Here is a 26,880-nt window from a genome sequence, read left to right on the forward strand (position 1 = left end):
TTACGTAATTGAAGCTGGGTAAGGACTCTCGGCGGAAATTAACGCTACATTTGATTAATTAATCGATGTTTGACTGAAGATAACTTGTCAGTTTTCCTATTGTCTACTTATGATTGAGTCTATTATTCTGTCAATAATAGACTGTCAATAATACAATACTGTCAATAATCTGCATTCAAGAGAATTACGTAGTAAATGACATAAATAAAACCTAAGCCGTTGAAGGAAGCATGGCAGATGTGAAACAGATCGATAAGAATATATTTTCCGTATTAATGTTAGAAACATTTTATCAAGGTAGATGGCGACACATATTTTCATTAAAAATATAATTATTATAATACAATTGAAAATTACAAAAGTATTTGAACATGTTTTAAAGTTCGATATGTTTGATAATATTTGTAACCAACAAAAATAAATTGATAATTTAAATTATTAAAAAATTTATTTTACTGATATTAATATCAGTAAAATAAATCTGTATTAAAATAAAAAGTAGTTTAAATGTATACAGGTAGAAAGAATAGAAGATAGCGTGTGTGTTAGACGTCGCCACGCCTATGTTCGGTCTGCACCCACCCTTATTACTATTGTTCCCTAATAAAAACGATTACGCATGTATGCAATAGAAAAGTTTGCACATTGCTGGGTATGTGTATGTAATAAAGTATGCACATGTATACACATGTAATTAATGACGAAATCAATTCGTCACGCCTCATTACCGCCTCCAAACTGCGGCTGGATGTAATCGATTAAAAGCTCTCGATGGGAATAAGCGCTGTATTCAATTAATCGATATTGCATGACCGAACTCGATAGTATTCGTAAATTTTAGACTCCAATGTATACAAAGTATACTACTTGATTCATTACTTACTTACATAACTTACGTTATTTTTCCTACCAAATATTGTAATTTGATAATTTCTCCTTACTAGATATTTTCGAATCGACATTTGTTACTTTCATAGTAATAGTTTATATATCAAAATTGCAGTGATCGAGTGACGGTTGTCTCGCTTAGACGCGTCCCACTGCATTTATTGTGTGAGGAGTTGTTTACGCCGCCGGCCCGTTTTATTGGGCCGGTTCATTCAATCGAGTTCCGACCGTATTGCAATATGAATACAGAATTACAATTGAATAACGAGGTAGAAGAAGTTGAAGATATTATATGTGAAGAGAATGAACAAAATATATTAGAACAGGAGATGACTGAAGACACGATGACCGAACCAAGTAGATTAAATAAAAGAAGTAGAGAGGAGGAGCAAGAAGAAGCATGGACTCAAGCAATAAATAGGAAAAAAAGAATAAGAGATGCTCGTGAGATTGTGGAAATCAGTATAACTTGTAATGAAAAATTCCCCAAGCAATTTTCTTTAGCCAAATTGTTTAAAAATCAAAATATATCGAATATAACTCGAGTAAAATATATAAACCCCTATAAAATTATAGTTGAAATAAGTGGTGAACAGAATACAGAACGCCTAATTCAATGTGAGCATTTATTAGCATTAGGGTGGAGGTTCCAGCGTCCTTTAGAGGTGGGTTTATCTTATGGAGTTATCAAAAATATTGAGTTAGACTTATCGGAACAAAGTCTATTAGAATCGATCACTAGTTCTAGCGAAGTAGCTAATGTTAAGAGACTTAAACGTCGTACCGAAGGAGAAGTTGCTTGGATTGACAGCGAGTCGGTAAGAGTTGGGTTTAAGGGCCCTACCTTACCGCCTTATATTTTCATTTACGATATGCAAATTAAAGTAGATCCATATATTTTCCCGGTTACTCAGTGTTCCAGATGTTGGCGGTTTGGACACACTTTGAGAATGTGCCCCTCTAAACGTATATATTGTCCGAAATGTGGAGGTAAGCATGCGAATTGTGATACAACCATATATAAGTGCATTAACTGTGCAAGCGAACACATGGCGCTAAATCGGAAATGTCCCGAATATTTGAAGGAAAAAAAGATACGGGAGTTAATGGCTGAATTTAATGTCTCATATAGAAAAGCTATTACTATGTATGTACCGCCCCAGACACCTGTTTATGAGGCTTCACATTCGCCGGTAAGAGATACAAGTTTACATATGAACCCTACTCCAACTTCTTCGAACGTGAGACCTTTTGTCACCTCCGAACCTGCTAATGTAATTCCTACATACGCCCAGATTGCTTCAACTTCTAACATAGTTAAAAAAGATTCTGCAAATAAAACCAAAGGAACACACGAAAAGACAGAACAAACTAATAAATCGAAGAGGAAGAAAAAGCAAAAACAAAATTTAGAGGATTTTGACTTACATGAGATGATAACTTCTACAGAATCGGAAAATAGTATATGTGATACGCCCGATAATGAGCAAAATAAAAAAAGAAAAAGGAGTCGCAGAGCACAAGTAGACGTAACTTTTATTAATTTTTTGAAAAATGTTAAAGATATTTTCTGTCAGAGGAATGAACCATTGAAGAGTCGAATTGAAAAAGTTGTGAAAATATGTATAGAGTGGACAATCTCATGGCTATTGAAAAATATCTCAAACTTGCCTTTTATGCAAAATCTTTTTGTTTAATTATGGGTAAAGTCGATATAAACATTTTGCAGTGGAACGCGCGCAGCATAAAAGCTAAAATGGTGGAATTTGAACAAGTTTTATGTCAGGAAAAAATTCATTTTGTTGCTCTAAGTGAAACCTGGCTATGTCCGGAAGTGTCTTTAAACTTTAAAGATTATAATATATTCCGGTTAGACAGAGCAGACTCTTATGGGGGTGTTGCCATATTAAGTCATAAATCTTTCGGTGCTCAGTTACTCCCACTACAAAGTCCCAATTCGGCCATTGAAGTGGTGCATATTAAGATTTCCAATTGCGAACTCATTGAACACATAATTTCAATTTATTGTCCACCAACTGCTTTGACTTCTGCTATGGACTGGGAGTTTATATTCTCAGTCTCTAACCGAAAAACTTTGATCCTAGGCGACTTTAACGGCCACCATTCGAATTGGTCAAATAAAACGGATATTAGAGGTACCCAAATTTGTGATGTATTAATTGATCATAATTTGGTTACATTAAATGACGGAAGTTTTACTCGATTAAAATTAGTTAATGGCATTTTACAACAATCTGCGCCGGATATTACTATAGTGTCATCGGATATTGCGGTTAAGTTTAGTTGGAAAGTCACTAATGAATCTTTGGGTAGCGATCATCTCATGATAAAAATGTCAACATCTATTGAATATCAACCATTCTATAATAAAAGACGTAATTTTAAAAAGGCCGACTGGGGAAAATATCTCCGAATCGTAGAAAAAGAATGTTCACAATTAAATTTATCTAATGATCCGCAAAAAGCGTATGATAGTTTTCTTAATGTATTAAATAAAGCAGCCGATGCAAGTATCCCATATATTAGGGTTTGTCTCAATCCCAATGCTAAATTTATACCAAAATCATATTGGACCCCAAAGTTATCGAAAGCTGTTGCTGAAAGACGATTAGCACAATCAAACTTTAGAAAAAACCCAACACCGGATAATTTAGAAAAATTAAATGAAAAGACTCGCGAGTCTCAAAAACTATTAAGAAACGCTAAAAGCAAGAACTGGTCCGAATTTTGTTCTTCGATTGATGAAGTTTCTTCTGCTACTGAAATGTGGAAACGAATGAGATGGTTAAAAGGATACAAATCGACAAAGCACAATATTGAAAAATCTTCGGCGGAGTCTTTATTATGTAATATTGCACCCGACTCTGTAAGCCAGTCTAAACCATTTTTTAGATCACAAAATGTTGAATTAGAAGCTAATATTTCAATAGTAGAATTAGAAAAATCTTTAAAGTCTAAAGATACTTCCCCAGGTTTTGATGATGTCTCATATTCCATGTTATACAACCTGTCTATCGCTGGAAAAAAAATGTTACTAAACCTATATAATATGTTCTTAACACTTGGTTTTGTACCCATTCAGTGGCGTAAAATTCGCATTGTACCTATTCCAAAAGCAGGCCGGGATTCTAATTCTGTATCATCACTCAGACCTATCTCCCTTATATCATGCCTATGCAAAATATTTCATGCTATTATTAATAATAGAATGGAATGGTACTTAGAAAACAATTGTTTATTTTCCAATGAAACCAAAGGCTTTAGAAAATGTCACTCGTGCGTGGATAACTTAACTGATTTAATAACAAATATTCAAATAGGCTTTTCTAAAAATCATATTACAGTTGGTTGCTTTTTAGACTTAGAAAACGCATATAATAATGTGGACGTATCTTACCTCTTATCTATATTGGACAATCTGGGACTAGGAGCTAAACTTTGTAATTATCTTTGGGCATTTTTAAATGAACGGTTTCTAATGATAAAAGGAGCGGATTTTAAAGTAGTTAGAAGTACAGGGAGTGGACTTGCACAGGGAGATCCTTTATCCCCACTATTGTTCAATGTAGCGACAATAGATATATGTAAGAATGTCCCTAGATTGGGTAATATTAATATTTCACAGTATGCAGATGATTATGTTATATATGCTACATCAAATAATTTGATTGATGCTCAAAATCAAATTCAAAGTGCTTTAGATATTTTAAATGAAATGTTTCATAAAATTAATTTAGATATATCACCTGTAAAAACTAAAGTATGTATTTTTTCAAGAGGTCATAGAAGAAATAATGTTACACTTAAACTTAAAGATATTAATATAGAAGTAGTGGATACTGTAAGATATTTAGGAATGTGGTTGGATCGCTCGCTTAAATGGAATAAACACATTAACGAACTATGTGTAAAAATGTCCAGATTTTTAAATATTTTCAAAGTTTTATCGGGTTCAAGTTGGGGAGTCCATCCAAAACATTTACGTAAATTATATTTAAGTATTATTAGAAGTAGATTAGATTATGCCTCCTTCTTATATGACACTTGTTGTAAATCAAATTTAGTAAAATTAGACAAAATCCAAAATCAAGCTATGAGAGTTATTGGCGGTTTTTTGAGGAGTACTCCTATTCACGTGATGGAGAGTGAACTTAATCTCTGTCCTTTAAATTTACGTCGACGTTATCTGGCGGGAAAGTTCTGGTTTAAAACCAGATCAGTTACAAATAACACTTCTTATAGCTTAATAACTAACTTAGCTGAACAGGTGTCAAATAGCTATTGGAACAGGAAAAAAAAGCCTTTACTAACACAAATATATTTGACGTATAAATCACTTCCAATTTTTTCAGAATCTATATTAGGCATGTTTTCATTTGAACAATGGGTTTCAAGTATATCCTTAAATAACTTTATAAATATCGATATTGAAGGAATCAGTAGCTCTAAACGACAGTACCAAACAGGTACACTGAAGAATAGATGCATAGATTACATAAATAAAAAATATTTAAACTGCCAGAAAATTTTCACGGATGCTTCCAAAGATAGTCAAGGAATTGGGGCAGCTTTTTTGGATTTCAGATCAAATATCTCTTTCAAATATAAGATAGATACCAGTATATCTATAATGGAAGCGGAATTAATAGCTATTTACAAAGCTTTGCTGTATATAAAATCAATGAATTATAACAATGTTGTTATATTAACGGATTCAAGAAGCGCACTTCAACACCTAGCTCGGTGTACTTCGAATTTTCGAGGATTACCTGTAGCTTATGCCACAATTAAGCTGTATTTACAACTTCAAGCTGACTCTAAATGTATTTATTTACAATGGATTCCGGCCCATATTGGTATAGAAGGTAATGAGACGGTCGATTTGCTAGCTAAAAAAGCTGTATGTGACGGAAATAAAATTAAGTTTACACCCTCTTTTCAAAATTACCTGATAACTTTAAAATATGATATTCGTAGCCTGTGGAAAGAATACTTTGATGAAAGATCGAGAGAAAAAGGAATATGGTACCGTACGATCCAACCACATCCACCTAAACATCCTTGGATTGATAATAAAGTGCTGAGTGCACGCCTTACTATTACAGCATTGAGACTTAGATCTGGACACATTCCATGCAATAAATATTTTTACTTGATGCGAAAATCTACTTCTGCATATTGCCAGTTTTGTAATAATATCGATGACATATACCATAGATTAATGGAATGTGTGCAGTATTGTCATGAGACAAGAGGTTAAATTAAACATAAAACTTATTGGACATTGTAACAGCATACTCTCGGACCCGCTTTCGGAGGATGCTAAAAAAATATTTAAGTTGATTAATAGTCGTTAATTATTGAAATATGTAAATTGTTATCACCAAGGCGCCATAATCGCATTGGCGATAAAGCCTTTTCACTGAATAAAAAAAAAAAAAAAAAATATATCAAAATTGATATATAAACTATTCATATAGAGTTGTCGATGTCGTATACATAGTGTTTATCGACGATAATAACAGAGAGGAATGTCAACAACACTAATACTATATCTTCGTATACATAATGTAATTAATGACCAAAATCTATTCGTCCCGCGTCACTGGTGCGTTACGATCATCGTGTAATCGATTGGGGTATTCTTCGCAGGAAATAACACAGATTCGATAAATGAAGCTTTTATATTATTTTAATTTATATTTCTATTAATAATGTTTCTATATTTCTATTAAGTATATTTTATTTAGAGGTTGGTTACCCCCTTTCCTCCACTTACGGGTAAATTTTCAGACCTTAAAGAATTGCTGGTTAGTTATGTACGTAATATATCCTCACGTATTTTGGTGCCTTTCTGCTTCGTTAATAGGATTGATAGGTGTCAATTAATTAGCTTCAGTCTTAGTAATGACCTCTATGTCGCACTTTCGTAATTATTGTCTTATATAGCTATAGACATTTTCCATTAAATCCAATTAGAAGTCATAGTGACGTATAAAATGGACCAAAAGTCACTGTATTAAAAATGACCATTCAATAAAAATATATTTTGGAAACATTGCTCCCTTGAATACAGGGTGTCACCAACCCTAATATCGCTGGCCGATGATCAGATACGTGCCGTGAGTGTTAAAGTATGGAATAGTTTCTGGCTTCATCCCAAAATTGGATTTGGTTTCCGTTATCGGTTTAAATATTGAAATTATAACAAGACTGCTGTTTAGTTATAGGTACAATTTTGTTATTGTTATAATATGTATAATAATATGTTATACATAATGTGAAATTTACATTTTTTTGATATAATTTTGCAAAGTAGTAGTTCGTCTGGAATCCAAAAATATTGCATGACACATAATCTGTAAACTTTAAATGTTTTAAACTATAATTGACTTTCGGTTGTACTATATATTTTGTATATCCAATGTTATACCTACCTCGCTCATACCTAAGGTACGGTAAGGTGAAAGCAACGCCCTCTATCTGTCTTGATCCGTTTGTCCTAAATATATGTCACAGTCGCAATATCTATGACTAGTGAAGTACGTGATACGAGTATCAACGTATCAGATAGTTTATGGTACCGATATCCGTAAATTGGTTTCGTTTGTCGTCTGCGGCTCCGATGCTGAGGTCCGGAAATAAAATGAGACATGGATGTGGTTTTATTTTTGCTTATTCTCTCTGTTACGTGTCATATTTCCTGGGATAAAATGATTTATCTGGATTTTGTTCCGTTGTCTTTTCTAAGAATAGCCCAAGATTAATCTGTAGATCCGGATGAAAAATCGAAATATATATGTCAAATGAGCCATTTCTCAAGTTCTCCTGTGGTGGAAGTTGAAACGCCTCATATGAAGTCTTACTTGTCTCGTCTTTCAACAGAATGTAGCAGTGCTATACTACCTTAACTTAAGCCTACCAATCCACTCTTAATTAACTACTAGAGCTTAGATAGGTTAAGAGGGATTAAGGTCTTTACGTAGAACTTTTCCGTAGATTTCGTGTTTTCTTTCGTCATTAAGCCAACTGAAATCGAAGCACATAACATGGAACATTTGCTCAAAACTTGCATTTGATTCAAATGCAATTGTTTACCGTAAAGTCTGAAAGTATACGCTTTGTTAATACAAATATAGCATGATTTTTCATGAGGTTACACAGATGATTTGGCACTCCTGTTAACGACCTTCTCGCGTGCGAAATGCCAATCATACTCTTTAGAAATAGACATCTCTACCAATTTACTAAAGATCCACATGGCGCTATGTCCACTATAAGATCTGACATAGATAGGGTTCCTATTTTGGTGAAGTACACATTTAATTCTTATACACATTTATATTCAGATTTCTTTGATCAGAATGTTTATGTCCTTGGTAATCACAACCAAGATACAACCTGGATTTTTTTATATATGATTTTAGACTAAAAAAAACGCATATCGTGAGTGCCCGTTACAAAATAAAATGTCTGGATTTTTATTGGGGTGTTGAAATCTGGTATTGTAATTTTAAGGGTGAATGGGGTTGAAAGCCCCATTGAAAGTACCTTCTGGTCACGGCTATGATAATCATATAAGGGGCACGTACGACCTATGATCTTTACAGAATGCTTATGTGGAGATAAGTGTAGAGAACATTACAACTATTACTGGCTCCGTAGTAAAAGAATAATGGTTAAGAGAGAACTTTAAAAAAGATTTTTTATGCCATAAATGTTCCGACCTAATAAACACTCGAAACTTTCAAAATGTGGAACTTAAATTATCTCCACTTTCAGAAATTTGAATTTCCCATTTATAAAATAGACATCGATAAAGGTAAGAAAACCGACCTGTTAGAGTAATAGCCGAATTTACCTGAAATATTGCTCTATATATCCACCGCTTGTGGAAAGAAGCTAGGGTTGCCACCTCCAAGATAATTTATTTAAAGTCGTTCAATAGTTCATTTTATTTTTTGAATGGAAAAATATATAAGCGTGGTTTAATAACTGAAAGTGTTTGAAACTATTTGATGGGGGATATGAGGTTCGAATCCTATCCCGCATCTCTGATTTTTTTAAACTTATGTGCGTGCTAGAATTAATAATCACTTGTTATAACGGCGAGGAAATTTAAAAAACCTGAGAGGGGTTTTTAAATATTTTAAAGGGATATAAAGTCTACCAACTCACACTTGGCCAACGCGGGACTATGGCCTTACCTCTCTCACTTTAAGAGGAGATCCGTGCCCAACAATGAGATAATGATAGGTTGATGTGATAGAGCATCATATCATCATCATAGCTAGTTAGCTAGTGATATAGCTAGCCTGTCATACCAGTCTTTTGAAACCACCCCTATAACTATGACCTCACGAAATAGACATTAAACTGTTAGAACAAGTGAGCAAACATCAGGAGCACTAGTGTCACTAGTTTTCCCGAGTTTTTAGAGGCACTGAAGTGTAGCCGAGGAACAGGTAAAGATAATAATAAATCGATGACCCTACTTACCTGGCCGCGCGGCGGAGCGGAATCCTGATAAACATGAACCAATGATGCGGATCACGTCTCTTTAGATAGTGTATCACGTGTAGAAACAAGTACATTTTTTAGATTAGGTTTAGATCAAAAGGTAATTTTGAAGGTGGTAGGACCCTTTGTGGTTCGACTCCGGCGGCACCACCTCCATACCTATTTCTGCCTCATAACAGCAGCGCTGCTGTGTTCTGGTTTGAAGGGTGTGGTAAGGGAGACATACTTTTCCGAGGCGTTCTAGCTTGGTCCTCAGGCAGCGGCGCATCTGTGGATGACCTCAGCATTGTAGTTTTGTGTAAGGGAAGGCGCTTATTATTCTACGCGTTTGACCGTCACATCATCACATCGAGAGTAACAACATCACTTTGATGGATTTCAGATGGGCACTCTGATTTGTATGGACTTAATGAGTGACATCCATTGGTGGTTTAATATTACTTATGATGGACACACGCGCATATATTTCCTAAAAATACAAAAATAAGTATAGACAGACTAATATATCATTCTCAGATCAGATTGGCGGTATTCATTGAAGACAATATCCTTCAATATCCCCCAATTCCCGCAATCAGCTCACATAGTCCATTGTTGGACGAACGGACGGACGTGTTCAGCCTGTTAATATGGACTTTGTTCTGTTTATTTATATATATTGTGGCATGGTAACAAAATCGAGTTTGCTATATGACTTTCTTATAGATTTTCGTTTTTTTCTGATATTTTTTTGTCTCAGTGCAGATAATGATTAAGATGCATTGGTCGTCAAGAGTTTTTGAACATCTGTATACAATAAAACGTATGTTTGTTTTTCTGTGTACTTAAAGCATTATTCTGTCTACGTTCGTTTTTCTACTATGCACGTGCATAAGACGCACAGTATAAACCGTTGGGTGTTCAGTAATAACATTTTGAAGAGGAATTCTTTACACATGATTTATAGTTGATAGTTCAATTTATAGCACTAATTTTCCTACTATGTATTCTAATTCGAATCTCATTTATTCTATTTGATTAAGAACTCTTTTAGAACGCCAACAATCTAATATGGTTACGTGTGGTAAGATATTTAAATTTCCCTCAATTTAATAAAAAACAGACTACTTTGGTCATATACATTAGGTCAGTTCAAAATCCAGATGTAGCCTACAATTCCTACAATTCGAACCATGAACCCTCAGAACAATGGAACGGGGGTAAGAAATCAATTTTATATCCTTCAGGATTCAAACGCCTGTGTGGATCTGTTCTCAACAAAGGCTTCTTAATTTTTTTCCCCTTTGCATCAAAAAGTAACCAAGACGTCTCTTTCGAAAATAAACTCAACTTCATTGAAATAAGGTTCTCCATTTTCACGTCTCTAGCTTTTTCGTTTCAAAGAAAATTCGACACTACGTTTTGGTTACAGGGTTGGAAAGAAGGATTTCCATTTAAACAGTACTTAGGTTCGAGATATATGTGTTTGAGAATGCCCGAATTGACACAATATTGTCCTTTGAGAACGAGTTCTTGAAATATGCCGCACTAGGCACTGGGTAAGCGAATTCTAAAAGAGCACAGGGTCGCCCACTTATATTTATTTAGAAAAAGGTACTTAGAAACATTGTATTACATTAGACTTTTGACAAAGCGTAACGCGTTTGTTTTTAAAGTATCTTAAAGTATTTTTAACGTAATTAGTTGAGGTTTTTTTTATATTTCCCGCGTGCACAAATTATGGAGTATATTATTATTCTTGATGGTAATATGATAATGTGCTGATACGAGATACGAGTACTTTATAAGGTCTCTTTTTTAAATAAAATTGATATCGATATTAAATGAAGTAAATAATCATATATAAAATGTTTTTAAATTTCGTTTACTAAATAAAGTTCTCAAAGTTATTTTAAACTCTTCATTAAAAAAATATTTCTTATACTTGTAAAGTAGTTAGTCGCTGTATTTGATAAAAACGATGTTATTCTTTTCAATATTATAAAAAACGTATTTTTTATTAAAAATCAGATATGCATGCAATCTTAAAGCATAGCATGCCATGCTACGGAGCCAATCAATTCGCAGAAAATACACCTCCATTGTTATTTGCCATCTCGCTGCTTTCAGAGTATTTTACGAGCATTGTGAAATAATAACGGGGAATGGACGAAGCATTATTATGGATGAGAATCAAAGAGATATTTATATAATGGACGCAGAAACGGTCATTCATTTTATAGGTTGTAAGTTTTTTAATATATTGCAGTAGTAAACGACCATGCAGTGCTGATGGTAAGTGGCTAGTGCTGCCAATAGACATCTGTACCCTTAGTATGAGTTTTTACGTTTGAACAAAAATTACTGTTTTTGTATTTGTTTACGTATTTGCCCATACATTTCCAATCAGCACCCCTAGCGGATTGTATCAGAACTAATTGGAATTATATGGGAAATACGTAAACAATAACAAAAAATTACATTTTTGTAAAAAAAAAGTAAAGTTCATACTAAGGGTACTGTTATCAACCCCATACACATATAATTATTTAAATGACAAAATTGTGAATAATAATTGTAAATTACGTATTAAGAACCGATTAATCAAGTAACTAAATATTAAATTTAAATTTATCACTCTACAAAATGTCGTTGATTTATGTGAAATAAATATTGAACAAGAAATAAAATGTGCCATTTTATATTTTTTGTTCATTATACAAATTAATCCACATATATCATGTTAATACTGTTGACAATAGAGTTAGTTTTGATATAAAAATGTCGTAACGCGGGAAGACTAGAATAAAAAATACATTTTCATTTTATATAAAGGAAAACCTGCCTTGAAGATTCTTCGTAGCAACATCGTAAAATTATAATAAGGATTGAAGGACAAAGTGTTGCATTATGAACGAATCAGAACAACCTTCCGCTTCAGATAGAGCCTTCGCTTGAAATACATAAGCCTCTTTTAAGGCATGGCATTGAAATTTTAATGAATGAAGTGTATTTTTAGCGACTGTCAGACACAACAATAGATTTTTAGGTCCTTTCAGTTACAGTGATAGTTTTTGATGAATTCAATTTATTCTTACTTCTATTATAGTTGACTGACTTCATCAAAAGTCAGTTAACTTACTTATTTTGGGAAATGCTGGAAATATGCAACTTTAACTCAAGGGTGGTACTTTTACTCATATAATTAAAATACTGACAGATTTGTATTTTTTTATTACTTTTATTTTAATTGCCTAGTTACTTCGTATGTTTGTAAATATCAAACCTTGCAACTCAATAGTAAAACAGTTCGCCCTAATCGATTGAGTATATTTTTTGCTGAAAAACTATAAATAGCGTAGGTAGAGTATAGATACAAAATATGGAGAGATTAATAGGTAAATAAACATTCCACTTAGTACTCATTATGATATATTCTAGACTCAACTAAATCACACGCTTATCAACCTGTTCATACATTATTATATACGATACAAGTCGAGGTAAATGCAATCTGTGATCAGAGGTCGCGGGTCGGTCCTCCATCATTAATTCAGTTTGACACGGGTCTATTAAACGTGAATGCCGTGATTTATCTGCCTGTCATGCTAAATCTGTGTAACAATGTGCGGCAAGTTATGTTACAGGTAAATGATAAAGGTATAAGTAGTCGAAGTCTGGCTCAGAATAATAATAATAATAATAATAACGTTTATTCACGAAAACAAGGACTACAGCAATCATTATGACAAAATACAAAATCACATAAAAAACACAAAAAAATAAAAAAAATAAAAATTTCGACTTATAAATATACCTACTATTTTACGGACAATGTTTTGCATACCGTGCTGCAGGCCAAGCTCGCAAAAAGGTTACCGGAACTCAGCGTAAGTCGCGAAAATACACATATACAAATACACACAATGTACAAATATCCGTAATATTGCAAATACTATTGACGAATCATCATCATCACCCCATTACTATCCCACTGTCGGGCACGGGTCTCCTATCTGAACGAGAAGGCTTAGGCCATAGTCCACCGTGCTGGCCAAGTGTGTAAACTTTTCTTTTTTTTAGATTTCTCTGCATTTTTCATTTAGATTTGTATGCAACTCCTTCCTTCACTGTGCAAGTGATAATGAATTACTAATACACACATAACTTTAAAAAAACAAACGTGCGCCATGGGATTTGAACCTCGGATCCTTCGATCAAGAGGCCGAGTTTCGTAACTACTAGGCTATCACTGCTTTACACTACGGAATACTTACCAATATTACAGATATTAGTAAACAAGTTTATATACTAAAGAAATGATAAATCCTCAAAGGAATGGAGCTGAGAATATATATATGTACGTAAAGCAATCTTGTTTATGTATACCTACATACAAACACACGTACTTATATTTATCTATTCTGGAAATACTGATACGATACTGAAACATGTTACCATGTTATTAACGAAATGTATGAATAATAACTATCGTGATTTATTTGCTACGCATTACCTAATGGAGTTGTTTACTTCGCAATTTTGTACATTTGCTTCGGAAAATTGATAAAAGATCAACAAGAGCCTTCTCCTTTAGTTTGCCATATTAGATTGTTTACTTCGTAAAGTTTTATCCTTATAAGCGACATAATCACTTAGCTTAATGATACAGGTGTATTTTTATTAATTGCTTATTTGCAACTTTATTGGAAATTTACATGACTGAGACCAGAGTAAACAGCATAAATACCCTTGTTAATCTACCTTTTATTTCTGTACCCTTACCAGGAGTTTTTACGTTTCGACAAATGACTGTTTTGGTATTTGTTTACGTATTTGCCCATACAAATTCCAATCAGCGCCCCTAGCGGATTGTGTCCGAACTAGATAATCGTATGGGCCAATACGTAAACAAATACCAAAACGGTCATATTTGTCGAAACGTAAAAACTCCTGGTAAGGGTACTGGCTTAACATTAGGTGCATTAAATTATAATCCGATTCCGTGAAGTAATGTTTCTACGGTAATTTGATAATATAAAAGTCTTAAGTAAAGTCTAGTCTTTAAAACATAGGCATTAGGGATTAAGGTTACTAATATAAAAACAATGATAAACCAAGTTAATCCATTTACTAAATAAATAACATACGCACAGCGCTTAATCTTGCCTAATGTTTTCGGCAAACCTGTTTTCCAGATATTAAAAATATTTTGTTTGTACATGTGACTAGTCAGCTTCGGTAAGGGATAATCGCTTGCTTAGGATGTACTGAATAATCCCGGAATGCTTTGTTATCCTCTCATTTTGCCCGGATTAAAGATACAATACCCTCTTGCCTCACATGAGACATTTTACTTTGCCGATGTTTTTAGTTTCTCCCGTTCTTCGCAACTTATATTATTATTTTTTTGTTTCAGGTAAAAATCTCCAAAACTTATTAGAAGATTAGAAATGTGGTCGAGTTTTTTCTAACTGGAGTTTTATGCGTTCTATTTGGAACAATGCGAGCTCTAGTTGAGATCCACACCTAATGTTAACAGATTTTCGCAAGCCTATATACATAGAGACAATATACGTAGAGACAAAATATTCGACGTACATTAGTTTGATACTGTTCTCTATCTTCACTTAGAACAAAATGAAATTTTACTAATATGTACTTGGGCTTGGGCAGTGAAAAATAAAATTTAAAATTTAAACATTTGTAGGAAATAACTAAAACAGCTTTGTATTTATGGTAAAGTAAAATATATTATCTGTACAATTTAAATTTCGTGCCTTCCATCTTATGTCTTTTTCATTATAGACAAGTGTCACACACTTGTCTATTATTCTCTCTACTCTGGGGAACATTGTAAAGTGAATGTGTAAATTTAAAAGCAATCCAATAAAATCTAATTAATCCACAATTCAGTCATTTAATTGTAACAATTTAGGGCACTGGAAACTCCTTATGAATTCCGAAGAGCCTGAATGATGTAGTCATTGAGTAATACTTTAACGTCCTTGCTGGTAACATAGTCCAGATGGGTGAAGGAATCTCTGGAAATTTTACGAGCAGTTGCCTTGGGCATGTCCTTTGCCATCAACAATACATCTGATTCACTGAGTAATGCGTCATTAAGACTGTAATGAAGTGTGACGTCAATATTTATTTTGCTGAGGTCATATGAGGTTGGAGAGAGTTTTCCGTATTTCACCAAGTTCTGGACATATCCATAGTCCCATCTTCTGAAAGCCTTGTCTCTGATATTCTGACCGAAGTGCACTATCTGCTTTGTAGCCGCTCCGGCAATAAGGCCTGATGATGTGTCGATTCCCTGTAAAAATATTGCCGTTAACTATTTAGTCAAGAAATGCTATTTTCTGAAGTTAAGTTTTACCATTACAATTTCAAATATATTCTTGCATCATGATTGGTTAAGATCTTGGATATTTTTAACGAATGGTTGAAGAGTAATCATAGAAAAAATAATTGTCATTAATAAATTACATAAACGTAATTTTCTATACATGAAATTTTACATCTTACAATTATTTTGTAAAATCTTTCGATAGTACCGTAAAATATAGGAAATCAAACTTACGAAAAGGTCGTCAATTGAACCCCTTGAACCAGATTTTCCGAACATAGCAGTTGATCCAGGTGGATACAATTCTACGGAACCTCCTAACCAGAGTACACTCTGAAACAAAAACATGGCCATAACATATTCATAATCCATATATTTATTTTTGAAAAAGTGTCTATGTAGGTACCATATGTTATCAACATCATTAAAATTGCTTCCAAAAACTATTTAGACTCTGACGATATATACTACTCTGGTATAGGTACTTAAAAAGATAAAAAATATCCTCGTTTATGACTAACGTAATCTAGGGATAAATAATCGTCGTAAAGATAAAAGTTCAGACTCGTATAAAATCAACTACAAAGGCTTTTGATTGGCAAGGGGGATAACTATCAGTGGTCTTGTAGCCTTTATGAAGAGACACGAGACTTGTGGTGCATACAGAAATTTCTTAACCCTTTTGTTAAAACACTGTTAAAATCTTCTAAGGTTATTGCTATTTAAATGTTAATCGTGTATGTTTACTTTATAAAGTCTTTATAATAACAACTATAAGAGAAACCATGTACATTAATGTATGATAAATAAATCTTTGTGAATGCCGGCCTTACATAATATGAGATGATCATCTAAGTAGACTATTGGCAACGCATCAGAAATCTGTTTAACATAGCACCTTTTTTTTTGTTTACGAGGGGGAACCTTCAAAAGGTACCCGACGACGTGGCAGCGACGCCACATACCGTCGTCCTTCCCGGGGTTGCTTGCTGGACGGTTGGAGCTCCCACTCTTGCCGCCCGCAACCCTGGAAGCCCTCTTTCAGTCGCCTCTTACGACAGGCAGGGGATATCGTAGCCCTATGACGGATAGCACCTACAATACATTTCCGCGGAAACGCAGAACTATTTCGCGTTGCAAACTATATAGGGTTTTTATAAGAATACAAAAAGTCAATGTCACGTGATTCACGTGCATGTTAATTAAGGAAATAGTAATCTTGAAGAGAACATATCTTATACTAATATAGATGACAAGCCAACTTACATATAGCGCATCAGCAGAAAGTGCTAAGGTCCTGAGCGAATAATTCGGGAAGTTCTTCTGATAGCCCACACCAGCCAACAGGTGAGCTGATGCGATCTTCGAGTGGTACGCACTGGACATCGAATTCAGCACCAAGAACACAGTGCCACCTTGGGAGTGGCCGATGTAGTGGAACTTCTGCTGTCCTGTGTGTGCTAGCATATAATCGAACATGGACGGAAGGTCGTCCAGAGCGATTTCTTCGAAGGTGAAGTCGAAGAAGCTCTTGTTCCTGTCTGGGTTCAAAGAAACGTGCTGGCGCGAGTTCCTCGTTCCTCTCGCGTTGCCCATCCACACGTCGTATCCAGCATCAGCGAGATTGTATGCTGTTAACAAAAGAAATTGAAGTTTTATTGATTGATATATTTTGTAATTTGTCATGTTTCTTCGATTGATAAAGACGAGTGTCTGACAAAGGGTAAATTTCATTTCGATATAATAATGAGAATTATTTTCTATTTGCGAGAACATAACATTTTATTGTCAAAGGATACTAGATAACGTATTGAACAAAGAAAGAAATAAACAATTTCTTTGTTTCCTAATGCGACGAGAAATAATGGAGAACCGAAGTTAGAATAATCTATTAATCTTTCTATCGGTTTTTTAAAAACTCAGAGTGAGAACGAATATATTTACCGACAAATTAATAATACTTTATTTATAGATAAAGTGATAGAAACCTCTGCGGTTCTACACCTTCACCTCGGCCCTACTTATTTCTTCCTAATAATAGCAGTGTTAAGGTCTACTGAGTTCTGGTTTGAAGGGAGTGGTAAGGGAGACGTACTTTTCTGACGCTTTCAAACTAAATCACCAGTGGTAGCGGCGCAACTGTGCCCGACCTCAGCTATTATCTAGGGTTAATTATAGATGTCCATGGACGACAATAGCCCCTAACCTCCGGTGGACTGCATGCTTGGCTAATCATATATTATAAAACACGTAAAAACATCTTACCGATAGAATATTCAGGGCCCAGGTAAATGAATGAGTTAGAAGCGCCTAAAATTCCGTGCATCAGGAACACGACTGGCCTGTTTCTGGAGTTCGGGGATGATTTCCCGAACGGGATTCGGTGCATCTCCAAAATGTACCCGTCCTTGGTAACCACATGGTGCTTTTCAGCTGGGTAACCCTCCGCCTCTATCACTTCTTTCTGTTACAAAATTGTATAATTATATTTCTTTGAGTAGTGTATTTTGCTTTGCTTTCATAATAATATAAAATAATTTGCTTCATTTTCTTAAAATAATCTTACGCCCGTTAATGCTAACAATTTTTTGTCTCGCAAATATTTATTTGGAAAGTACCTTTACTTTTTTTAATAAACACGAAACTTTTATTTTCGTATTTACAAAACCCGAAGTGTTAACAAAAGTTAAGATTTCCTACATTTAAAGTCAAAACTTTAAGAATACGATAAGCATTTATCTGGATTAATTGTTTTTATTTTTTAATTTTGTAAATAAATATTTAAATCGATTTTAAATAGTCGATTTATGATTAAAAAAGAAATCCTACAGTAGCCCAGAAAATACGCACGTCAATTATTTAGTCGATTTATGTAATGTATATTGATTACAAATTTAAGCAGTCCTTAGTGTTACTTGTTCTTTCAAAATCCTTACCGTGTAGTATATTTTTTCAGTATTACTTATCCCCTCCAAAACGCAATACGCGCCCAAGAACACAGAAACAAAAGTAAAAAGCCGCAACATTTTGTAATCTGTCTTTTTCTTTCCGTATCCACCATTTATATTAAGAAATTATCTCAGCTTAAAACTATATCTATATTAGGCAATTAAAAAAACTGTATATATAACATACGAGTAAAATATGTGGAAGCAGTTTTGTTATTACGACGTATGGTGCTAAAAGCTAAAATCGCATGCGAATTTTCTTCAACTCGCACATTTCACAACTTGTTTATAGGGTGTATTAAACTATATTGTCTGATTATTTACGAGATATAGTTTATTGTTCCAAAGTTATTTTTCCGTGTTTATTCACGTTGTTCCTGCTACTGGTATGACACAAACATCGTAAAGGTATTAGTTTTATAACTCCTTCTACAATTGAGGATTGTGGTTTCATTTCGGAGGCACCTACGACACACCTCGTTTAGCGTCGACATAGCAGTGTTAAGCGCTACATCAATATGAAGTTGTCATGTTGTTGTACCAAATTGTACTTAACTTTGTCTTTTGATGTGCTTTTCAAAACAAAATAAGTCTATACTATATACGCCACATACTATATACGTCACTATACTATATACGCTACAGTGTTGTGGCGTAGTATGGAAGACACGAAGTGTTCAAACGTAGCCCTCTGGAGTAGCATCGAAACTGTGACCGACTTAGGCAAGATTCCAATATCTGATTTCTTTAGTCCAGAGGCGTTAGTAGCCATTTACATATTTGCTCATCTGTTACTTAACTATAATTTAAAAACAATTCGATTTACGCTTGTGGTCTAATAAATAATTGATCATAATTTGGTATCATAAAGCGGGCTATAAAATTGCCAGTAGTAAAATATAAATTCCTATATGATAATGTCATTTGACTATTTTTTATCAGTAGCTATTTTCCGTAAATTTTAAAGTTCATTACCGACGCTATTGATCAAACAGCACATTCTACATTGCACGCACGCAAACACACATGCATAATAACTCGCACGTCCCTACACGCTCACTTACGCGCGTACGCACACACTCGTTAACGCTCGTATGCACGCACTCATATCCGCACGCACGAACACATACGCACACATTGTTGCTCAAAGCTTTCATATGAATTCCCAAAAACGTCTTCAAAAGACCATATAAAGACTAACCGTGCGTTTTACAAACAAAAAAATATCTTTACACTTACGTACGTTACGTATGAGTTTTTACGTTTTGACAAATATGACTGTTTTGGTATTTGTTTACGTATTTGCCCATACGATTTCCAATCAGCGCCCGTAGCGGATTGTATAAGAACTATAGTGTCAGTGACGTAACATTAAATGTCTAAATTGACAAAATGGCGCTTTATGTTTTTGTCTATTTTTTTTTGTGAACATGAGAGGCAGACAGAAAGACTTGAGCACTTACTTATTGTTACGTTTACTCAGTCTACTGAAGCAAGCGGAACAGAATATTGGATTGAGTAAACGTAACTCAAAATTGGATTAGATGTTTTGAAAACTCATGGTAAAAGTACTGAATACATCTGTCGTTTGAAAATAAGATAATGGTATATCCAATCCAACCACAACGCTATCATTCATGATTCATAAAGTTCATAGTATTTGGCTTCTTATTTGATTTATTATCAAACTTTGATGATGGTAGAACCCTTTGTGGTTCAACTCCAAAGGCACCACTTACTGCCTCATAACGCTAACGTTAAGCGCTGCTGTATTCATTTTGAAGGATATGTCAGTTCATATCCGAAGCGCTCCAACTTAGTCCTCAAGGGTTACAACGCACCTGTGACCAAACGCAGTTATGACTTCAATCCTATCTGTGATTGATAGGATTGAAGTCATAATCAGGAGCTTGCTTGTTGGCTAAATTCTATACCTATTACTAGCTGACCCGGCAAACGTTGTGTTGCCATATAAATAAAAAATGTTAAGGGTGACAACCCTTATCACTTAGGGGTATGAAAAATAGAAAGTAGCCGTTTCTCACACCTACTGAATATGCATATAAAATTTGGTGAAAATCGGTAAAGCGGTTCCGAAGGAGTACGGTAACTAACACTGTGACACGAGAATTATATAAGATTAATAAAAATAAAAATAAAAGTAATTTTACATGTAAAAAATGAATATTAGATATGAGCGTTAGTTGTTTTGATAATTTTACTATTATTTACTGTTGTTATTACCAAATTCCGTGAACAGATTAAAAAGGGTCAATATTGACTGCTACATTCACCCGCTTATCGTTTTATATTTTGTTTGTATAATAATTATGTTATGTCTTAATTACTATTAACCTTACTCTGTATTTATAACAGTGATGATAACATAACATATCATTTCGTATTATAATTTATTAATTACATAACTCTTTTTGTAGTCATAGCCCCGGATTCCTTGCGGGTGTCATTAACTGTCAAAGCCAGGCATTTAAATTAGACCCGAAATCTAAAAAAAAAGTATATTTTTTTATAATGTAGGAGTAACAGACGAGCATTCAGTCCAACTGATGGTAAGTGGCTACTGCCGCCCATGGACATCTGTAATCAATCCCAGATAGGATTAGATATTCCTACCTGAGGTCGGTCACAGATGCGCCGCTACCCCTGAGGACTAAGCTGGAACGCTTCGGAAAAGTCTGTCTCCTTTACCACACCCTTCAAAACGAAACACAGCAGCGCCTAAAGCTGCTGTTATTAAGTAGAAATAGGTGTGGTGGTGGTGCCGCCGGAGTCGAACCACAAAGGGTTCTACCACCTTCAATATAATTCAATATAAATGTCCTGTAAGTATCTGTATTCTGGTAGAATTTTATAAAAATCGAAATACTAAACACTGCAACACAATTCATGTCCCATTGCTGGGCACGGGGATCTCCTACAACTGTAACTACCTACGGTGGCTATATTATTTACAATTTACAGATATGTACAATTTATTTATGTTAATTACTTCCTTATTGTTTGTATTTTTCCTTTTAGTACCAGTATAATTAGTATGCAAACATACTATTTCAGAATGAGTCTTGAAGTCACTGAATGTCACTTTTTCTGGGATGTATTTTTCTAAGATTTTCTTGTTTACCAAATGACATCATTGTTTATCTAAATGCTCATTTTTTTCCTCAGTCTAAATGTGATTTCTTATAACAAAGGAGTAAGATGGCTGTAGGTTTATAAAATTTTACGAATTATGCACGTCTGTACGAACTCTTAGACGAAATTAGGAAAACCAAGAAAAACTATATTCCTTAACATTTATTAAAATATGTAATAAATAAGTGTTTAAATATAAATACATACATAAGATCTTCATTTATTTCCTTAAAACTACATAAAAACTACAAGCAATGAGATAAACTTGAACTAATGTCAGCGAGAGTCCACACGCGGCACTAGGGACTTCCCCTGGACTCTCAGTAACACCAGGATTGTCTTCAACTTCTTTGTCTTCTTCTTCTTTGTCTTCTTCAATTACAGGAGTTTTGTCCCAATCGTCGAAGTTTCTGTAATAAGTGTAATTATGATTATGAAAAATTTCAACCGTATTTGGCAGCAAAAATATTCATGATTATTTATATGTTTACTACTTTAACCATTGGTTTTATTACTATAAAATATATGTTTACTTCAAAAAGTATATTGTATCTGGAAGAAAAGTAGACCAGAAAACGTATTGCTATTTTGTTGGATTTTGAATAACCATATTTTCCAATTCCAATTATGATCTAATCTAGTTTGATTCTTAGCGCTTTTTTCTTTAGCAAGAGTCTGAAAATTAATTGATACTTATTTCGTGATGTTTCTTATTTCTCGTAACTATTTTGCGTTAAAAATCTAAAAAAATAATCCATTCTCATTAATCATTCAATTGGAATGAGACTAACAACTTTTATTTCGTTTATTGCCAATAGATTCTTTAGATTTTCAATAATAACGAAACAAGTTTGAAACGTTCTTAGAATACTTCTTCCAGACTTCAGTAAAATTCTCATCAGTAATGCTTACCCGGCTTCGATTTTCCAAATATCTTCAATTATAAAATCAGTCACCATTTCCTTCGCATCTTTAGATGTGACGTAGTCTTCGTGAAGAAAACTTTCTCTTTCCACTTTACGTGCTTTCGATTTTGGTATATCGTTGACCATAGCAATAACATCTCTTTCATCTAGCAACGTATCGCTAAGAGAGTAATGCATAGTAACGTATGTACTTATTTGATTTAGATCATATATAGGTGGATCAATAGTTCCGTATATTTCAATGTTTTTAGCGTCTCCGTGGTGCCATCTTCTGAATTTTATATCTCTTATGTTCTGACCGTAGTGCGCTATCTGTTTTAGTGATGCGCCTGCTAGTAATAAACTTGCATCTGTTTCGTCACTCTGAAATTATGAAAAATATCTCTTAGTGCTGCATCTATAGTTCTTTATTCATAGTATTCACCACTCGTAGGTATTTTTTTTTTTTATATAAGGAAAGACTTCTTTATTAAGTTGGTATGTATAGCAAATAGGCCTACAAAATATTTGCATATCAAATACAGTTTATCTTTTCACACTGATAGAGCGATAAACACAATAAAAGTAGACGTAATTGATTTTATTGTTAAAGATAAAGTATATTACGAATTATCTTATTGATTGCGAAATTGACAATGTTAAGGTTATTTTTAAGTAAGTAATTATAAGCTTCTATTTCGGTGTAGTATTCGTTGTGTGTATGAATGTATGATATCGTGAAACTATATCAATTATAACATTATTTATATCTTATTCAAGGGAACCAAATACTACTCAAATATTGAGCTTTTTTGTAATCCTACATGGTTAAAGTAGATAGGTCTTTTCACAGTAAACCTGCGGTGACATCGCTGCTTCGCTTATTTCCCCCTTGTAGTAGTGGTGGAAAACTATTACATTCTTGTTTAAAGCGTTTGGTAAGAGAGAGTGTACCCCTATCTACTGGATTAGTCTCAAAGTGTATCATCCGCAATTAATTTTAACTAGGATTTATTCTCCGTCATATTGTACTCTTTTCTTGAACTGACCTAACTTTATATCAAAGATTAGAATAAAAAAAATAATCTTACTACAAGTCCCCTGGATCCGGATAAATAGCACATGTCTTTGTATTTGGTGTCCCCGAAGCAATTATCGGGATTAATGGATCGCCTTTCCTCAAACAGTTGATCTAACGGGAAGTATTCCACCAGCCCTTGCAGAAGAGCTATGGCCTGAAAATGTTAGAATTATTTCTTATTGAAGATATGGCATGTTATATTAATTCGATATATGATTTCCATCGGTCGTTTTTAAAATGTGCTCGTTGTAATGTTATAGTGCAGACTACAAAAAATGCAAGATTACAATAACCATTACAAAAAAACGTTTACATGGTCATTAAAGTGTTCGTTCGGTGGACATAAGTGATTCCCATTTCTGATTAAATTACATTTTTTGTCCACGAAACTCAAGAACCATACGCCGTATTGCATTCCCTGAATTTGGTGGACGCACAGCCGTGCGTCTAGATGACGTTGGTGAGAAATTTAGAGATATAAAGATCTGAATTTGGTTACTCACATAAATAGCATCCACGTGTCTGGCTAGCGATATAAGTTGTTCATTGGGCATGTGGTCTTGATAGCCCACAGCTGCCATCAGATGAGCTGCTTTGATCTTCTTATTATAATCAGGCCTCATCGTGGAAAGGACCAAGAAGGCCGTTCCTCCTTGTGAATGCCCGATGTAGTGTAGCTCCTCTCTTCCCGTCTTCTCCAGAACGTAGTCGATCATGGTGGGAAGGTCGTACATTCCGATTTCCTCGAACGTGAAGTCGAAGAAGTCGAATTTTTCTTCGGGATGATCGGGATCCAGTGTGATATGGAAGCGGGAAAAATGGTTCCCGCGGGCATTGCCCATCCAGATGTCGAAACCGGCGTCTACAAGATGATATGCTGAAAAGCCGAGTTAAACTTTTGATAATTAAATTTAAAATTATATGGTAACAAAAATAATCATCCAGCCATATACAGAAAGTTAAAAGATTTGTTTTTTTCTTATTTGGTAATATTTTTTATTTAATAATAGTAATTACTGACGAACTACAATGCTACCAATAAAAGAATGGAAAATGTATCATTGAATGTATATACGAATTTTGATCACTGGGAGAACAGTAGTTATTTTAAACAGGCTGAAGGCACTCCAGGTTCACTCCCCCAGGTTCTTGCCGTCAGGAAATACAATTTTTATTTTTGAAGCTGGTACACTCCTTGGAGAAACCTTGCCATTCCTTCGAAAAACCTTGATGCATTGGAGAAACCTTGAAATCGCATGACTTTATTAAACACTTACCTATACTATATTCCGATCCTCGAATAACGAAAGAACTTGCGGCGGCTAATAGCCCATGCATCATGAAAACGACTGGTCTGGGCGCGTTGTTCCTCGTCTGGTTCCTGCCGTGGGGTATTCTTATGACTTCCAGAATGTAGCCATCTGGTGTTGTAACGTGGTGAGTTTCGGCTGGATATCCTTCGTCTAAGATTGCTTGATACTGTGAAATCATAATATGTATTAGTAGTAAGGATGAGTATTTGCCTCTATTTATCTTCGTGAAAATGTTAAGGCAAAAATTACTTTTTCGGAAAAAGTAGCTGATACGTCTGATAAAGTGGCTATTTCTATCGAGAATTCTGCTGAAATAATTGTTTCTTTGACTAGCAAAGGATAGTAGGCAAACAGCCAAACAGCCAAACAGTCAAGGGAGATAGATAATTTATCGAAATTATGTATGGTAGAGAATTTGGAATTCGGAACTTAAAGTACTACTACATCATCTAAACATATATAACTCAAAGGTGACTGACTGACATAGTGAACTATCAACGCACAGCCCAAACCACTGGACGGATCGGGCTGAAATTTGGCATGCAGGTAGATGTTATGACGTAGGCATCCGCTAAGAAAGGATTTTGATCAATTCTACCTCCAAGGGGGTATCAAAATAGAATTGATTAAAATAGGGGATGAAAATATTACTTCGTAATGCGAGCGAAGCCGCTCGTGTAAACATAAACTCTCATTAGTTTTCTGTAAAATCTTCTTCCAGTTAACTTTGGTTATATGGAACTCAGAAGATATTTCTTTACGATCGTAACAAAGCTAATCTCTCCGAGTTCAAAGACCGCTTTTTCTTTGATGATGAACAGATACGACGAGCCGATAAGAAAGTACACAGTATCGCAAAGTATTATCATTATCTGTTTCCGTTTAAACAATGTTTGTGGTAAAGTTTCGCAAGTGTGGCTAATTGTTTATTTTAATTGAGTAACTAACTAAAATATTATTATTTTTTCATTGCACTTTATTTATCTCTCACAAAGCCTAAATTGGCAAAGAAGGTTCAAACTATTATTTTTGCCCAAAATGTCATAGACTGTTATTTTTTTTTTTACTTAAACGGATTGAATCAACATTTTTCTTTTACACTTTTACTTTTATTCTTCCTTTGTCAGGGTAGTATTGATTTCAACCGCAGGTTGATTGGTCAAACCGCAAAGGGATACTGTTACTACGATTCAAATCTTCTCGCCAAGGCTATGTAATCTCGCTTTATGTATACCATGTATATAAAAGCAAAATTCGATCCACTTGTAAACAGTCAAGAATAAAAATCTGTAAAACATAATAGTTAATGACTATTAGTTAAAACTTTCGACTTTTTAAAACCCATTTTAGCTTTTTCGTTACCTATCGTTATTTAATTAAGCAATCAAATCAGACCAGCGTAAACATTTAAATTACTTTCAAGGAACTCACTGTATCAAAAATCTCCTTAGGTTCTTCCTCCGGCAAATTTCTGTTTACCGTATATCCATTATTAGGGCCCACCAACGAAGAAATAAATATTGATGCAATAAAATATACCCACAACATGTTTGCTCTAATGTTAGACCAATCTTTAATGTATCTTCCATTCGCAAATATTTATAAACTAGCATTATCGCATATCTTTATTGCGAATAATTTGTCTGAATGCGGAAATCAGTTGATCCTGTTTTATGGTGTTTTTGATAGCAAACGCGTGCTTGTACCAAGGGTACTT

The 26,880-nt window shown here is 34.3% G+C and overlaps 3 protein-coding genes across 3 annotated transcripts in view; 1 reads left to right on the forward strand and 2 right to left on the reverse strand.

Moving 5' to 3' along the window:
* Sdc (Syndecan) overlaps nucleotides 1-26,880 on the forward strand; it is a 318,705-nt gene that overhangs the window by 119,632 nt on the left and 172,193 nt on the right. The window lies entirely within an intron of this gene.
* Nucleotides 15,362-19,849, reverse strand: LOC140747961 (lipase 3-like). The gene is made up of 6 exons (XM_073080632.1): nucleotides 19,776-19,849; nucleotides 18,346-18,386; nucleotides 18,029-18,220; nucleotides 17,030-17,394; nucleotides 15,998-16,096; nucleotides 15,362-15,730 (listed from the first exon to the last, which is right to left on the reverse strand). Exons 1-6 carry the CDS (start codon nucleotides 19,847-19,849, stop codon nucleotides 15,362-15,364), a joined length of 1,140 nt encoding a protein of 379 aa, XP_072936733.1.
* On the reverse strand, nucleotides 22,085-26,722 carry LOC140747969 (lipase 3-like). Its single transcript, XM_073080643.1, has 6 exons — nucleotides 26,595-26,722; nucleotides 25,128-25,329; nucleotides 24,354-24,727; nucleotides 23,861-24,004; nucleotides 22,777-23,153; nucleotides 22,085-22,274 (listed from the first exon to the last, which is right to left on the reverse strand). The coding sequence occupies exons 1-6, from the start codon at nucleotides 26,709-26,711 to the stop codon at nucleotides 22,085-22,087; spliced, it is 1,404 nt and encodes a 467-aa protein (XP_072936744.1). The 5' UTR covers nucleotides 26,712-26,722.

This window comes from Epargyreus clarus, unplaced genomic scaffold (assembly GCF_041222505.1).
Source record: "Epargyreus clarus isolate Ecla_fem2 unplaced genomic scaffold, WU_Ecla_fem_2.2 ptg000003l, whole genome shotgun sequence".
In the NCBI taxonomy this organism is placed as follows: Eukaryota; Metazoa; Arthropoda; class Insecta; order Lepidoptera; family Hesperiidae; genus Epargyreus; species Epargyreus clarus.